The 15,434-nt window shown below is 39.8% G+C and overlaps 2 protein-coding genes across 2 annotated transcripts; both read left to right on the top strand.

Moving 5' to 3' along the window:
* Nucleotides 1-1,197: 1,197 nt before the first annotated feature.
* Nucleotides 1,198-4,654, top strand: LOC116067101 (macrophage mannose receptor 1-like). Its single transcript, XM_031323421.2, has 4 exons — nucleotides 1,198-1,271; nucleotides 1,834-2,196; nucleotides 2,855-3,229; nucleotides 4,311-4,654. The coding sequence occupies exons 1-4, from the start codon at nucleotides 1,238-1,240 to the stop codon at nucleotides 4,652-4,654; spliced, it is 1,116 nt and encodes a 371-aa protein (XP_031179281.2). The 5' UTR covers nucleotides 1,198-1,237.
* A 3,301-nt stretch (nucleotides 4,655-7,955) lies between these two features.
* LOC116067102 (C-type lectin domain family 4 member F-like) lies at nucleotides 7,956-9,882 on the top strand. The gene is made up of 3 exons (XM_036007404.1): nucleotides 7,956-8,044; nucleotides 8,790-9,188; nucleotides 9,791-9,882. The coding sequence occupies exons 1-3, from the start codon at nucleotides 8,011-8,013 to the stop codon at nucleotides 9,880-9,882; spliced, it is 525 nt and encodes a 174-aa protein (XP_035863297.1). The 5' UTR covers nucleotides 7,956-8,010.
* Nucleotides 9,883-15,434: the final 5,552 nt, after the last annotated feature.

The raw sequence follows: 15,434 nt of genomic DNA, 5'->3' as shown, positions 1-15,434 counted from the left end.
AACACTCACTTAACCACTTAAAGAATAAAAAACAGAAATGACAGTTAGAAACATAAGAAAATACTGTTAAGTATACGGTATAACACTGCACTGGAATTTACAAATTTACAAAAAATATACAGTAGCAATTGAAGTATTTCAGTATAGGTCGAGATTTAAGATTTAAGTATAAACATAAATATAAATATAGTGCAAGGCAGTTCGGTGTAACGGTCATATATCTGAGGTTCATCGTTGAATATCTTGATAATGATATAACTCACAATAAATAAACAGATAAAGTGTTCTCAGTTCTGCTAAAATACAACAAACTGCTTGTTAGATTTAAAACAAATGAAAGGAAATAATTTCCAACTTTCTTTTGTTGAACAAATTGGATGTTGAGTTGAATATAAAAGGCAACACTAAAAATAGAACAACAGATACATTTTAAAGTGCTATGAATGATGTCACATTTCAAGGTGTTACATGTTGACTCTTGTGTGTCTGTGTCTGTGTGTGTGTGTGTGTGTGTGTGTGTGTGTGTGTGTGTGTGTGTGTGTGTCTGTTTGTGTGTGTGTGTGTGTGTGTGTTTGTGTGGGTGTGTGGGTGTGGGTGTGTGGGGTGTGGGGGGTGTGTGTGTGTGTGTGGTGTGTGTGTGTGTGGGTATGTGTGTGTGTGTGTGTGGGTGTGTGTGTGTGTGTGTGTGTGTGTGTGTGTGTGTGTGTGTGTGTGTGTTAGGGTGGGCGATGTATATATATAAATATGGGTTTCTTTTTAACCAAACGACCCAAAAATAACATGGATGGTTCCCTACAACGCTCTTCACAAGTACAATTAATGATCACATGAGTGTTTTCTTCAATTTTATAGCATTTGAAAAATATGTAAACGGTTTCTAAACAGTGTTCGGAATAAACTTTGACATACAGCAGACTGTGATTATCCATCAACATACATTACTCTAATATTAGTCATGTAGTCATTTTATTGAACAAATACTTTTGAACAAATACCAAGATGTCGATACCGCAGCAATATTGTAGTGTTGACTCTGTTTCTGTGTGTGTGTGTGAGTCTGTGAGTGTCTCTGTATGTGTCTCTGTGTGCGTGTGTGTGTGTGTGTGTGTGTGTGTGTGTGTGTGTGTAGTAACTTCAGTAAATGCAACATCTTTTCCAAAAGTCAGTGAGTAATGGTGTAAAATAATCCTGATTTCATACCAAAAATAACTGTTTATTATCATCTAACAGGGTGAAGATGCAGTGGAGTCTGTTGGTGTTGATTGTGATGGGTAAGTGGATCATCTGGACAGCTCACTCCTCATCAACTCCAACTCACATTTCAGTTAAGAATATGGTCACCAAACCCACCAGACTCCATGTAAATAATCAGTACTTTTAGCGTGTATAGAGCCAGCATCTCCACATGTAAATGGGTGAATTAAGGGTGTATTTCAACCAAACCAGAGTGGTGATTATTGGAACAGTGGAAAGATGAACCAAGACGGCTTTTGATGTTTTTATTTTGTTTCTGTCCACTTTGAATGAAGTGTGTTTTACCATGATAAAAGTACTGATTATTTACATGGAGTCTGGTGGGTTTAGCGAACACAATTTGACGCTACCATGTTAGCATATGTTAGCATGTTAAATTAAGTCTGGTGGGTTTGGTGATGGTTATTTTGAGGCTGTTTCGTGTTAAACAAAAAGGATCTTACTCTTTAACATTAGTCACTTAGAAACAAAAACATTATAAAAGAGTCCAGGTTTAAAAATAAAACAAAGTTACCTTTTAATGAACAGATGCTTGTCTAGTTCTCAGCTCCATCGCTGCAGTTTCTTCTCTGTTATCAGGTCAGTGTTCCTCCATTGGGGGTCAGCTGTGTGACTACCACTTCATTAGATATGAGAAGACCTGGAAAGAAGCCAAGGATTATTGCAAAAAGAACCACACTGACCTGGCCACAGTGTCTAACCAGACAGACATGAAGAGACTCCTTAGATCCACAAGTGAACAGTATCAAGACGGAGCCTGGATTGGGCTGCAGCGAGACTGGCGCTGGTCTCAGTCAGGGGTGGAGTTCAACGACAGTAAGCGTGAATGGTCTCCAGAACAGCCGGATAATAAAGACAATACTGAATACTGTGTGAGGATGAATGTTGGCAATTGGGATGACATCTCTTGTTCTACACCATATCCTTTTATCTGCTATGATGGTGAGAATATGTGGCGCATAGAGACTGTTCTCCCCCAAAAAACTCCCCCAGAAGTGGTTTGTTCCAGCATCATTCTGACCTATATTTATGTTTGTAGTGGCGGCGCCCTCTAGTGGCCGTAGTAGTTCTGACTTTTTCTCCCCTCTCCAATCTGACCCACAGGAGAGTTTTGGTCCTCATATCTAAACCAGAGAAGGTAACGGTCACAGTTTTAAACACGTGGTTAACGTTGTGAAGACGTGACTTCACTTCCTGAAGGTTACCATTGTGACCCAGAACCTGACGTAGCTCAGTTTGTTCCCTAAAGTTAAAATAACGCTCTGTTTCCTTTTCTTTTCAAACGGGACATGAACCCCGGTCTCCTGGGTGGAAGTCCCCCCCCCCCAACCTGCCTCCTTACCAGGACATTTGGCGCTCTTCTACTTCCTCACCTTACTTCCTGCTTTGCTCCCGTCAGAACTACTACGGCCACTAGAGGGCGCCGCCACTAGAAACATGAATATAGGTCAGAATGATGCTGGAACAAACCACTGATGGGGGAGTTTTTTAGGGGAGAACAGTCTCTGAATTGATATCACATTATTGTTTTGAAATAAGAATAATGTAGGATTTTATGAGACTAATTAAAAACTAAAAAGTTTATCTGTGTGTTCCACAGAACACAACAAGACCGGCAAAACATTTTATATCAGTGACGATAACAATATGAAGAACTGGACAGAGGCTCAGAGATACTGCAGAGATAATCACACTGACCTGATCAGTGGAGTCAAACAGCTAGAAGACTTCAAGAGACAGCACCCGGATTATGCAACGTGCCCGAGTACTAGAAACCCGTGCCCTTTCTGGATCGGCCTGTTCAGAGACTCTGACTGGAGTTGGTCAGATGGGAACAATTTCTCTTTCAGATCCTGGGATAATGCTGAACCTAAGGATAAACAAGACCCTAAGAAGCTATGTGCTATGACTACGTCAAATGGAAATTGGAGCTCCGATTACTGTAATGAAACCAAACCCTTCTTCTGCTACGACGGTGAGTTTATCAGAAGTCTATCTAACGGGACTGTACATCTACATCTGTTTAATGATTTAATTCATTTATTAGTTTATTATAAGAATTATGGCCGCACGGTATGAGTCAGAATCAGAATCAACTTTATTGGCCAGGTTTGCGTAGACAAACAAGGAATTTGACTCCAGCTAATCTTTGCTCTCAAGTACAACACTCACTTAACCACTTAAAGAATAAAAGCAGAAATGACAGTTAGAAACATAAGAAAATACTGTTAAGTATACGGTATAACACTGCACTGGAATTTACAAATTTACAAAAAATATACAGTAGCAATTGAAGTATTTCAGTATAGGTCGAGATTTAAGATTTAAGTATAAACATAAATATAAATATAGTGCAAGGCAGTTCGGTGTAATGGTCATATATCTGAGGTTCATCGTTGAATATCTTGATAATGATATAACTCACAATAAATAAACAGATAAAGTGTTCTCAGTTCTGCTAAAATACAACAAACTGCTTGTTAGATTTAAAACAAATGAAAGGAAATCATTTATTAGTTTCTTTTGTTGAACAAATTGGATGTTGATTTGAATATAAAAGGCGGCACTAAAAATAGAACAACAGATACATTTTAAAGTGCAGTTTTCTGCTGAGATTTTACTTTCAACTGCATCTTTTAGACCGACTTTACTGTCTTTTAAAAGGCTGTAGCGAGCTCCATTTTAAAGTTAGAAAGAAGATGAAGAAGATAGAAGAATCATTAAAACATAGATGATCTAAGGAATCCATTTAGTTCCACATGCTAACTTGTTGGGAAGGTGGATATATAAAGTTGTAAAAGTTTCTCTAAACATACTAGCCGCATCACTGTCGTGCCAATAATGACGTTAAATCAAACCCTCTCGTGTAATATTGCTTCATCACAAAATATATAATCTAATGTTACAGCTGTTATTTAAACTGTCCTGTTTGTCTCCACGGACGGAGCATTTGGGTCTCCGCCCCTGATTGACTCCACCACTAATTGACTCTGCCGTTAATTGGCTCCGCCCCTGACTGGCTCCGTCCCTGATTGGCTCCCTTTCTCCCCTGACAGATTCAGTGATCCTGATCAAGAAGAACATGACCTGGGTGGACGCGTTATACTACTGCAGAGATCACTATCGTGACCTTGTCTCCATCACCAACCAGGGCGAGCAGCTCTGGGTCCAGGAGAGAGCCAAGACGGCCTCCACTCCCTACGTGTGGCTGGGACTGCGCTACACCTGCACTCTGGACTTCTGGTTCTGGGTCACTGACGAGACGGTCCTCTACAAGAACTGGGGCCCCGGCCAGTCTGGGGACGACTGCAACATGTCTGGAGCCATGGACAGAGAGGGAACGCACCAGTGGGTCAAAAAAGACGACAACCACCAGCTTAATTTCATCTGTTCCACGTAAAAACCAGCAGAATGTAACTAAGTACATTTACTCAAGTACTGTACTTTAATAATAATGCTGTTGAGATGAGGTACTTTACTTATTTCTCAAAGTAAATAATATTTCAAGAAAAAAGTCATAATATTTTAAGAAGGAAATCATAATATTTCATGAAGAAAGTTGTAATATGGATCTTTTACTTTACAATTTAACAGTGTGGGATTAATAGTTTTACTTAAAGTGCCCATATTATGAAAAAATCACTTTTTCTGGGATTTGGGGTGTTATTTTGTGTCTCTGGTGATGCATACAAGCTTTGAAAAAACCATCCATCTTACCTAGTTACTGAGCATGTGCCACTCCCACCAAAGATGGGAGGAAAGTGAGAGGTCTCACTCTGTAGCTAAAACAGAGAGCTGAACACAGGGTGAAAAGAGGAGCTGCAGCAATGTGCAGTACAACTAAAATATGGTGTTTTTTGATAATTAAACCATGTAAAGCTATTCTGATACAACCTCTAAATACAATTATGAACCTGAAAATGAGCATAATATGGTCGCTTTAAGTTAAGGATGTGTTTTATTCATTTACTCACTTTGTTTGCAGTGGTGTGACGTTGACATACTGTGTGTCCTCTGGGATTATTGAATGGCATTCTGGGAAATTCAGGAACTTATATCTCAAAGTAAAAATTTCAAGAAAAAAATGTGTAATATTTTTGAAAAAAATAAAATCGTAATATTTTGGGAAAATGTTGTAATATTTCAAGTAAAAAAAGTCATAATATTTAAACAAAAAAAGTTTTAATATTTTGGGGAAAAAAGTTGTAATATTGTGGGAATAAATTTGTAATATTTTTGGAAAGAAGTCGTAATAAATATTATATTTCAAGTAAAAAAATTTCTAATTAAAAATGAAATGAAAAAGTCGTAAAATTTTGGGGAAAATGTCGTAATATTTGAAGAAGACAGTTGTAATATAGATCTTTTAATTTACATTTTAACAGTGTGGGATTAATACTTTTACTTAAGTTAAGGATGTGTTTTATTCATTTACTCACTTTTGTTTGCAGTGGTGTGACGTTGACATACTGTGTGTCCTCTGGGATTATTTAATGGCATTCTGGGAAATGTAGGAACTTATATCTCAAAGTAAATATTTCAAGTAAAAAGGTCGTAATATTTTGGGAAAAAAGTTGTAATATTTTGGGAAAAAAGTCAAAATATTTCATGAAAAAAGTTGTAATATTGTCATTATTTAATATTTCATTGGGGGAGAGACTTTCTAACAGCAGATATTAAATTGAGGATGTAATCCTGTAACATGAATGATTACAATTTGTTATTTTCTGAAGTTATTATTTCTTCTTCTTAAAGTGTGAATTTCTGGTGAATATCCGATGTTATATTATGTAAACTCTGTTTTTGATGATCACATTTTTTCTTCAGTTTTATGTAACCAAAGAATAGTTTTCTCTGAGTCTAAATAAACTGTTAAACCACAGAGTGGTCCTCTCTTTTCACTAACCCAAAATCCTGTTATCACATCATGAAACTGTGTCAATGTGTGTACTGGGTCTATGTGTACTAGGTCTGTGTGTACTGGGTCTATGTGTATTAGGTCTGTGTGTACGGGGTCTGTGTGTACGTGGTCTCTGTGTGTACTGGGTCTGCGTATACTGGGTCTGTGCGTACTGGGTATCTGTGTGTACTGGGTCTTTGTGTACTAGGTATCTGTGTGTACTGGGTGTATTTAATGTAGAGTCTTTTATCAAGTCCTACATTCGGCCAATACGGTGGGATCAGGGGAGAACTCGCTTGGACGCGTGTTCTTTGTGCCAATAATCAATGTCCAAAATTTGTTTGCATTTCTGTGCTGTGACCCATTTATTTTCCTTAACAGTCTGCTCACCGTCCCACAAGCATTACAGACCATTTCTGGATTAGTTCCATTCATTTTCCTTATCAAACTAATCAAAGACACGTAAACCTGAGATGACTGACACGAGTGACACGGCGAAAAGCTGTCTGCTTTCCCTGTTTTCCACACACCTGTGTCCCTGTGGCTGATTACCTTTATGCCTTCCCAAAGGCAATGCTCCACCCAGTGGTCAAACATAGAACTGCACATTAAATGGCCTAACCAACATGGTAGCCTATATAAACAAAACAAAGTGGTGTAATGGCTCCAACATTGGGTCTGTGTGTACTCGGTCTGTGTGTGTACTGGGTATCTGTGTGTACTGGGTCTATGTGAACTAGGTCTGTGTGTACTGGGTCTATGTACTGGGTCTGTGTGTACTGGGTCTGTGTGTACTGGGTCATTTATATTTCTGTTTTTTACATTTCAAATTGCATAATAATTTCCCTGTGTGTGTGTGCGTCTGTGTGTGTGTGTGTGTGTGTGTGTGTCTGCGTTTTGTGTTTGTGTTTGTGTTTGTGTGTGTGTGTGTGTGCGTCTGTGTGTGTGTGTGTGTGTGTGTGTCTGCGTTTTGTGTTTGTGTTTGTGTTTGTGTGTTTGCGTGTGTGTGTGTGTGTCTGTGTGTGTGTGTGTGTGTGTCTGCGTTTTGTGTTTGTGTTTGTATGTGTGTGTGTGTGTGTGTATGTCAGCGTGTGTTGTCCGCATATATGATGGTCAAGACATTTCTTCATTAATTCAGATGTTTAAAGTTGTGTATAAGCTAACAAGGCTATGGTGAATATACGTGATTTTTTTCATACGTCTAGCACCTTTAGAAAGGTTGGTCCCCACAAGTCATGGTGATAATGTTGGTCCTGATAAAACATATAAACCAGTATGTGTTTATGTGTGTGTGTGTGTGTGTGTGTGTGTGTGTGTGAGTGTGAGTGTGAGTGTGTGTGTGTGTGTGTGTGTATATCTGTAGGGTTACATTACAGCTTGTTTCTTGCTTTGGACAATTTTTAAAGATATTTGTTCCCATCAGTCACTGAGACACAAACACATGGGAACATAGAGTCAGGTTGAAAAAACCCAAAGTTACCCTTTACTTTGCAGCTGAATGTGATGAATAGTTAAATCTTTGATTTGCATCCTGAGGGACTGGGTTATAAACTGTATCCCTAAACATAAAGACAGGCTGTTCTTCTGTCTGTTTCCTCCTCACTCCTCCAACATATTAATATCATTTTCATATTATTTCCTTTAACACAAATTCAAAAAGTCCCCAACAGGAAATGTATGAATGCTAATTTCACATTTGACGGTGTTACACTGTTGACTTGTGTGTTTCTGTGTGTGTGTGTGTGTTGTAACCTCAATAAATGCAACATCTTTTCCAAAAGTCAGTGAGTAATGGTGTAAAATAATCCTGATTTCATACCAAAAATAACTGTTTATTATCATCTAACAGGGTGAAGATGCAGTGGAGTCTGTTGGTGTTGATTGTGATGGGTAAGTGGATCATCTGGACAGCTCACTCCTCATCAACTCCAACTCACATTTCAGTTAAGAACATGGTCACCAAACCCACCAGACTCCATGTAAATAATCAGTACTTTTAGCGTGTATAGAGCCAGCATATCTCCACCAGACTCCATGTAAATAATCAGGACTTTTAGCGTGTATAGAGCCAGCATATCTCCACCAGACTCCATGTAAATAATCAGGACTTTTAGCGTGTATAGAGCCAGCATATCTCCTCATGTAAATGGGTGAATTAAGGGTTTATTTCAACCAAACCAGAGTGGTGATTATTGGAACAGTGGAAAGATTAACCAAGATGGCTTTTGATAGTTTTATTTAGTTTCTGTCCACTTTGAATGAAGTGTGTTTTACAATGCTTACATTACTTATTATTTACATGGAGTCTGGTGGGTTTAGCAAACGCAATTTGGCGGATCTAGTTATTTTTGAAAAAAGGATCGTTTTTATTTTGTTTCCGTTACTGAACCAAATTTTTCATGCCAACATATTTTAGTTAGCATGTATTAGCATTATAGTATATGCTACCATGTTAGCATATGCTAGCATGTTAACAAATTAAGTCTGGTGGGTTTGGTGATGGTGATTTCATGTTAAACACAAAAAGACACAAAAACATGAGTCCAGGTTTTAAAACAGAACAAAGTTACCTTTTAATGAACAGATGCTTGTCTAGTTCTCAGCTCCATCGCTGCAGTTTCTTCTCTGTTATCAGGTCAGTGTTCCTCTATTGGGGGTCAGCTGTGTGACTACCACTTCATTGGAGACAAGAAGACCTGGAAAGAAGCCCAGGATTATTGCAGAGAGAACCACACTGACCTGGCCACAGTGTCTAACCAGACAGACATGAAGAGACTCCACGACGCCGCGACTGCAAAGTATCCACAGTATCAAGGCGGAGCCTGGATTGGGCTTAAAAAAAACACACCAAACATCGTGTGGCGCTGGTCTCTGCCAGGGGTGGAGTTCAACGAGAGTGAGAGTGAATGGTCTCCAGGACAGCCGGATACTAAAGGCTGTGTTAATTCCAGGCTTGATAACTGTGTGAGGATGAATGGTGGCACATGGGATGACTTCTTTTCCTCTACAACCTATAAATTTATCTGCTATGACGGTGAGAATTTGTGGCGCATAGAGTCTGTTCCCCCCAAAAAAACTCCCCCAGAAGTGGTTTGTTCCAGCATCATTCTGACCTATATTTATGTTTCTAGTGGCGGCGCCCTCTAGTGGCCGTAGTAGCTCTGACTACCAGAGAAGGGATCGGTCACCAGTTTGGTTAGTTTAGACACCAAAACTACTGAGTTAAGTTGATAAAAAAGATGGAGGTTTAGGTTCAAACTAGGGATGCACCAAATCCAGATTTTTGGGGTTTGCCGTACCTGAAGTTGCTGCATGAACTGGGTGTGCGTCCTGTCTTTGTTTGACCCATCCACCCCCCCCCCCCTTACCAGGACATTTGGCGCTCATATACTTCCTCATCTTACTTCCTGCTTTGCTCCCGTCAGAACTACTACGATGTAGGATTTTATTTTTCAAGTAAAAAAGTCGTAATATTTCAGGTAAAAACGTCGTAATATTTCAGGAATAAAGTAATATGTCAAGTAAAAAAATTGTAATATTTTTAGAAGAAAATCATAATATTTCAGTAAAAAAGTTGTAATATAGTAGACTGGGTAAACCAGCCCAATCTGCTGGTGATTTGATTCCTCCCTGCAGCTCAGGCTGGATACCTGTACGGTTATCTCTCCTGCTTCCATTACAAATGTGCAGGAACCAATCACCAACTGGCTTATCCACCTGCAGCCTGAACTATGAAGCAAGATCAACATGTCCTGGATTTATTTCAGTTCCCCGGCTCCACTAACCCTAACAACCACGGTCCCGTATAACCTGTGTCACGACGGTGATTAACAACTAGTTCAACCCAGGGTTTCCCAATCCAGCGATGAGCGCGTTCACATAAAAGAGGCGGGGTTTGCACAGCACGACCAATCGCAAACATCTACCAGAGCCGCATATTATATATAAGAAGAGCAAATTATAATTCTACATAAATATGAAGAACACAGACACAGTTTAACAGGCAAAACACAATACAGTCGCTGCTTCCTAAAACAGGAGGAAAGCTGGCAGAAAAATAGCCGACGCTGTAAATGCATAAATCACGACGCTTATCAATATCACTTCCCCATCGAAAAAAGTCAGAATTTTTCAAGTAAAAAAGTCGGAATATTTCAAGTAAAAAAGTAGTAATATTTCAGGGAAAAAATTCTAAATATTTCAAGTAAAAAAGTAGTAATATTTCAGGAAAAAAGTCAAACTTTTTCAAGTAAAAAAGTTGGAATATTTCAGGAAGAAAGTTGTAATATAGATGTTTTACTTCACATTTTAAGAGTGTGAGATTAATACTTTTACTTAAGTTAAGGATGTGTTTTATTCATTTACTCACTTTGTTTGCAGTGGTGTGACGTTGACATACTGTGTGTCCTCTGGGATTATTGAATGGCATTCTGGGAAATGTAGGAACTTATATCTCAGAGTAAATATTTCAAGTAAAAAGGTCGTAATATTTTGGGAAAAAAGTTGTAATATTTTTGGAAAAAAGTCAAAATATTTCATGAAAAAAGTTGTAATATTGTCATTATTTAATATTTCATTGGGGGAGAGACTTTCTAACAGCAGATATTAAATTGAGGATGTAATCCTGTAACATGAATGATTACAATTAGTTATTTTCTGAAGTTATTTTTTCTTCTTCTTAAAGTGTGAAGTTCTGGTGAATATCTGATGTTATATTATGTAAACTCTGTTTTTGATGATCACGTTTTTTCTTGAGTTTTATGTAACCAAAGAATAGTTTTCTCTGAGTCTAAATAAACTGTTAAACCACAGAGTGGTCCTCTCTTTTCACTAAACCAAAATCCTGTCATCACATCATGAAACTGTGTCCATGTGTGTACTGGGTCTATGTGTACTAGGTCTGTGTGTACTGGGTCTATGTGTACTAGGTCTGTTTGTACTGGGTCTGTGTGTACTGGGTCTATGTGTACTAGGTCTGTTTGTACTGGGTCTGTGTGTACTGTGTCTCTGTGTACTGGGTCTGTGTGTACTGGGTCTGTGTGTACTGGGTCTGTGTGTACTGAGTCTATGTGTATTAGGTCTGTGTGTACAGGGTCTGTGTATACTGGGTCTGTGTGTACTGGGTCTGTCTGTGTACTGGATCTGTGTGTACTGGGTCTGTGTATTAGGTCTGTGTGTACGGGGTCTGTGTGTACTGGGTCTCTGTGTGTACTGGGTCTGCGTGTACTGGGTCTGTGCGTACTGGGTATCTGTGTGTACTGGGTCTTTGTCTACTAGGTATCTGTGTGTACTGGGTGTATTTAATGTAGAGTCTTTTATCAAGTCCTACATTCAGCCAATACGATGGGATCAGGGGAGAACTCGCTTGCACGCGTGTTCTGCGTGCCAATAATCAATGTCCACACTTTGTTTGCATTTCTGTGCTGTGACCCATTTATTTTCCTTAACTGCCTGCTCACTGTCCCACAAGCATTACAGTCCATTTCATTTCATTTCTGGATTAGTTCCATTCATTTTCCTTATCAAACTAATCAAAGACATGCAAACCTGAGATGACTGACACGACTGATACGGTGAAAAGCTGTCTGCTTTCCCTGTTTTCCACACACCTGTTTACCTGTGGCTGATTACCTTTATGCCTTCCCAAAGGCAATGCTCCACCCAGTGGTCAAACATAGAACTGCACATTAAATGGCCTAACCAACATGGTAGCCTATATAAACAAAACAAAGTGGTGTAATGGCTCCAACATTGGGTCTGTGTGTACTTGGTTTGTGTGTACTGGGTCTCTGTGTGTACTGGGTATCTGTGTGTACTGGGTTTGACTACATTAGGAGGGAGGTAGATAAAGGGCATTTTTGTTGTATGGTCATGTTAGACCTACAGAAGGCCTTTGATACCGTTGACCATGGCATTTTGGTACGCAAATTAAAAGCCATTGGTTTTAATGACTTAGCAGTCAGATGGGTGAGGTCTTATTTGAAGGATAGGAAGTAGGTGGTGGATATTGGGGGAACAATGTCTCAACCACTATGCATAGACTGTGGGGTCCCACAAGGGAGTGTCTTGGGTCCACTTTTTTTCCTTCTATATATTAATGACCTTAAGTCTGTATGTTCATGTGAACTTTTTTTATATGCAGATGATTCTGCATTATTGGTTTCTCATAAAGATAAGAATATAGTCGAAAGAACTCTTAGTGTAGAATTATTGAATGTCAACAGGTGGATGTCTGACAATAGGCTATCGCTTCACCTAGGGAAAACGGAAGCCATACTGTTTGGGTCAAAGATAAAACTGAAAAGATCCCCGGGTTTTAAGGTTTTAGTTGGAGATAATGAGATTAATGTAAAGGACTCGGTTACTTACCTAGGTTGTGTGCTGGACTGCCACTTGACTGGAGTGGGCCAAGCGCAAAAGTTACTTGCCAAAGTGAATCAAAGAGTACGTTTCTTGGCAAGAATCTCAAGATTTTTGGACAAGAACACAATGTTAACTCTGGCAAGTTCTCTAATTCAGCCTTATTTTGACTATGCATGCTGCTCATGGTATAAAGGTGTCTTACAGCATCTGAAACATAGGCTTCAGACTGCTCAAAATAAGGTTGTGAGGCTTATTCTGAACCTCCCCATGCAATCTCATCTTGATACTTCTCATTTTGAGACTATTGGGTGGTTAAAAGTTGAAGATCGAGTCTCTCAGATTCACCTGTGCATGGTTCATAGGACTGTGTATGGGGTTGTCCCCAAATATTTAATCAATTATTTTAACAGAGTAGGAGATGTCCACAGCCACTCAACCAGGGGAAGTTCTACTGATTTTGTTCCTCCTAGATTTAAGAGTAATTTAGGTAAGGAGTCCTTTTTGTATGTAGCAACAAGCCTGTGGAACAGGTTGCCAGGAAATCTAAAGATGATCAGAAGTTTAGGAGGTTTTAAGAAGGCACTGAAAAAATGGGAGAGGATTTATTACTATATTGTTTTATGTATCTATTTAATGTTTGTATGGTTTGTGATGATTGATGCTTGACCTGCTGCCACTTGCTCACCCCCCCCCCCCCTCCCCCTTGGGACCACAATGGAAATAAGCCTCAGGGCTTTATTGTGTTATCCTGACTTTGTTTTGTTTTTAATGTATGGTGCATAGTTGTATCGTATTTTATAATGAAATGGGCAAATAAAATCAATCAATCAATCAGTCTCTGTGTGTACTGGGTATCTGTGTGTACTGGGTCTATGTGAACTAGGTCTGTGTGTACTGGGTCTATGTGAACTAGGTCTGTGTGTACTGGGTCTATGTGAACTAGGTCTGTGTGTACTGGGTCTATGTACTGGGTCTGTGTGTACTGGGTCTCTGTGTGTACTAGCTCCTCTTTTTTCAATAAGTGCTTCTTTTAATCCAAAATCCACTAGGCTACTTGCTAGTGGCTACAAATAAAGACAGGTAATTATGTTTCTCCCTGAATATATTGAGGCTGAGTGCGCTGAACTGCCTGCAGGGCCCCCTAGTGGCTGCAGGAGCCCCCCTAGTGGCTGCAGGTGCCCCCTAGTGGCTGCAGGTGCCCCCTAGTGGCTGCAGGGCCCCCTAGTGGCTGCAGGTGCCCCCTATTGGCTAAAGGGGCCCCTAGTGGCTGCAGGTGCCCCCTAGTGGCTACAGGGGCCCCTAGTGGATGCAGGGGCCCAATGCATCCATATAGTCTGCCTGTAGGAAGAAGCGGTTCTGCTCGAAGAAGAACTTGGCAGATTTGCCAATTTTGAGACTCAGAAAATCCCCCAGAGAAGTAGAGAGTTTGTGAATCGGCTGGTTTTAAAAATGTATTCTTAGTTTAGTGTTATTTGCTTAACTCTAACATTGATAAGGAACGTGTCATTTTCTAGAGCTCTCCTTTTTAAATTGTCGCCTTTTCAGGGCCGTTGTGTGCTTTCTATTACCCGTTTAAAACAGCTTATTTCTGCTCGCGGTTGCATACTTCAACAAGCACCAGTGACTGAAGTGTACACGGACGGTTTGTTAGTTTTTTTAGCAAGGTGACGCCGTCAGAGGACTCAAAACATGAATACGTCATCATGAACCAGGCTGCACTCTGAGAGTGGGCTGCATGAATGTAGACAACATTGGGCTGCAAGACAAAATAAATACTGTAAATACAAAGAGTGGGCTGCGAGTGCAGGCAGCCTAGGGACAGCATCTATGATATTCAAATATAATTTCAACACGGCCCTCACAACCAAAAAAACAAGACCGGCCCACTGGGGATTCTCCCGGTGCTCCCGATTAGCCAATCAGGGCCTGAAGATACAGATCTGACACGTTGATATTTTAATATTCAAATGACAGCCAGAGTGTATAAAGAGGATCAATAAGGTGTTGAGAGCAGTCTCCGTCGGCACAGAAAGGGAGAAACATCAGAGCAGAGGGAAGCTGTGGACATTCACAAGATGTAAGTTATAAACTCGGCTGTTTGATTTCACATTTTAATGTTTGTGTTGTCTTCACGTCGACCGTACAACTTTTTATTTTTCTGGCTCTAAATTGACTTCTTTTTGTTCTACGTTGTGGTCGTCTTTTTCGAAACTTCTGTCGCTTTTCAGCAAAGTTTTTATACGTTTTTTGTCACTTCTTACCGATGTTTTTGTCACATTTTTCGTGCCCTTTTCTTGACATTTTTGTTATTTTAACTCAGAAATGACCGCTCACCCAGGCGCCCCATGTCTGTACATTTTAACAGGAGTTGTCCGTAGAACGTGATTCACATTTATGTTTCTGTTTTTTACATTTCAAATTGCATAATAATTTCCCTGTGTGTGTGTGTCTGTATGTGTGTGTGTGTGTGTGTGTGTGTGTTTGTGTGTGTGTGTGTGTGTGTGTGTGTGGGTGTGTGTGTGTGTGTGTTTGTGTGGGTGTGTGTGTGGGTGTGTGTGTGTGTGTGTGGGTGTGTGTGTGTGTTTGTGTGTTTGTCTGTCTGTCTGTGTCAAGGTTTGTGTGTGTGTGTGTGTGTGTCTGTGTGTGTGTGTGTGTGTGTGTGTGTGTGTGTATGTGTGTGTGTCCATGTCTGTCTGTGTGTGTGTGTGTGTGTGTGTGTGTGTATGTGTGTGTGTGTGTGTGTGTGTGTGTGTGTGTATCCCTAAACATAAAGACAGGCTGTTCTTCTGTCTGTTTCCTCCTCACTCCTCCAACATATTAATATCATTTTCATATTATTTCCTTTAACACGAATTCAAAAAATCCCCAACAGGAAACATATGAATGTTAATGTCACATTTCAAGGTGTTACACTGTT

This window comes from Sander lucioperca, chromosome 11, assembly GCF_008315115.2.
Source record: "Sander lucioperca isolate FBNREF2018 chromosome 11, SLUC_FBN_1.2, whole genome shotgun sequence".
NCBI lineage: Eukaryota > Metazoa > Chordata > Actinopteri > Perciformes > Percidae > Sander > Sander lucioperca.
The sequence above is the reverse complement of the archived record's forward strand: the minus strand, read 5'-3'. Positions and strand labels throughout refer to the sequence as shown.

What these genes read in the sequence shown, in the direction of transcription:
- LOC116067102 (XM_036007404.1), top strand. Translation starts at nt 8,011, where the DNA reads ATGCAGTGGAGTCTGTTGGTGTTGATTGTGATGG. An exon ending in GTTGGTGTTGATTGTGATGG is followed by an intron (nt 8,045 to 8,789) that starts GTAAGTGGATCA and finishes CTCTGTTATCAG; the next exon opens with GTCAGTGTTCCTCTATTGGG. An exon ending in TAAATTTATCTGCTATGACG is followed by an intron (nt 9,189 to 9,790) that starts GTGAGAATTTGT and finishes TCCTCCCTGCAG; the next exon opens with CTCAGGCTGGATACCTGTAC.
- LOC116067101 (XM_031323421.2), top strand. Translation starts at nt 1,238, where the DNA reads ATGCAGTGGAGTCTGTTGGTGTTGATTGTGATGG. An exon ending in GTTGGTGTTGATTGTGATGG is followed by an intron (nt 1,272 to 1,833) that starts GTAAGTGGATCA and finishes CTCTGTTATCAG; the next exon opens with GTCAGTGTTCCTCCATTGGG. An exon ending in ACCCTTCTTCTGCTACGACG is followed by an intron (nt 3,230 to 4,310) that starts GTGAGTTTATCA and finishes CTCCCCTGACAG; the next exon opens with ATTCAGTGATCCTGATCAAG.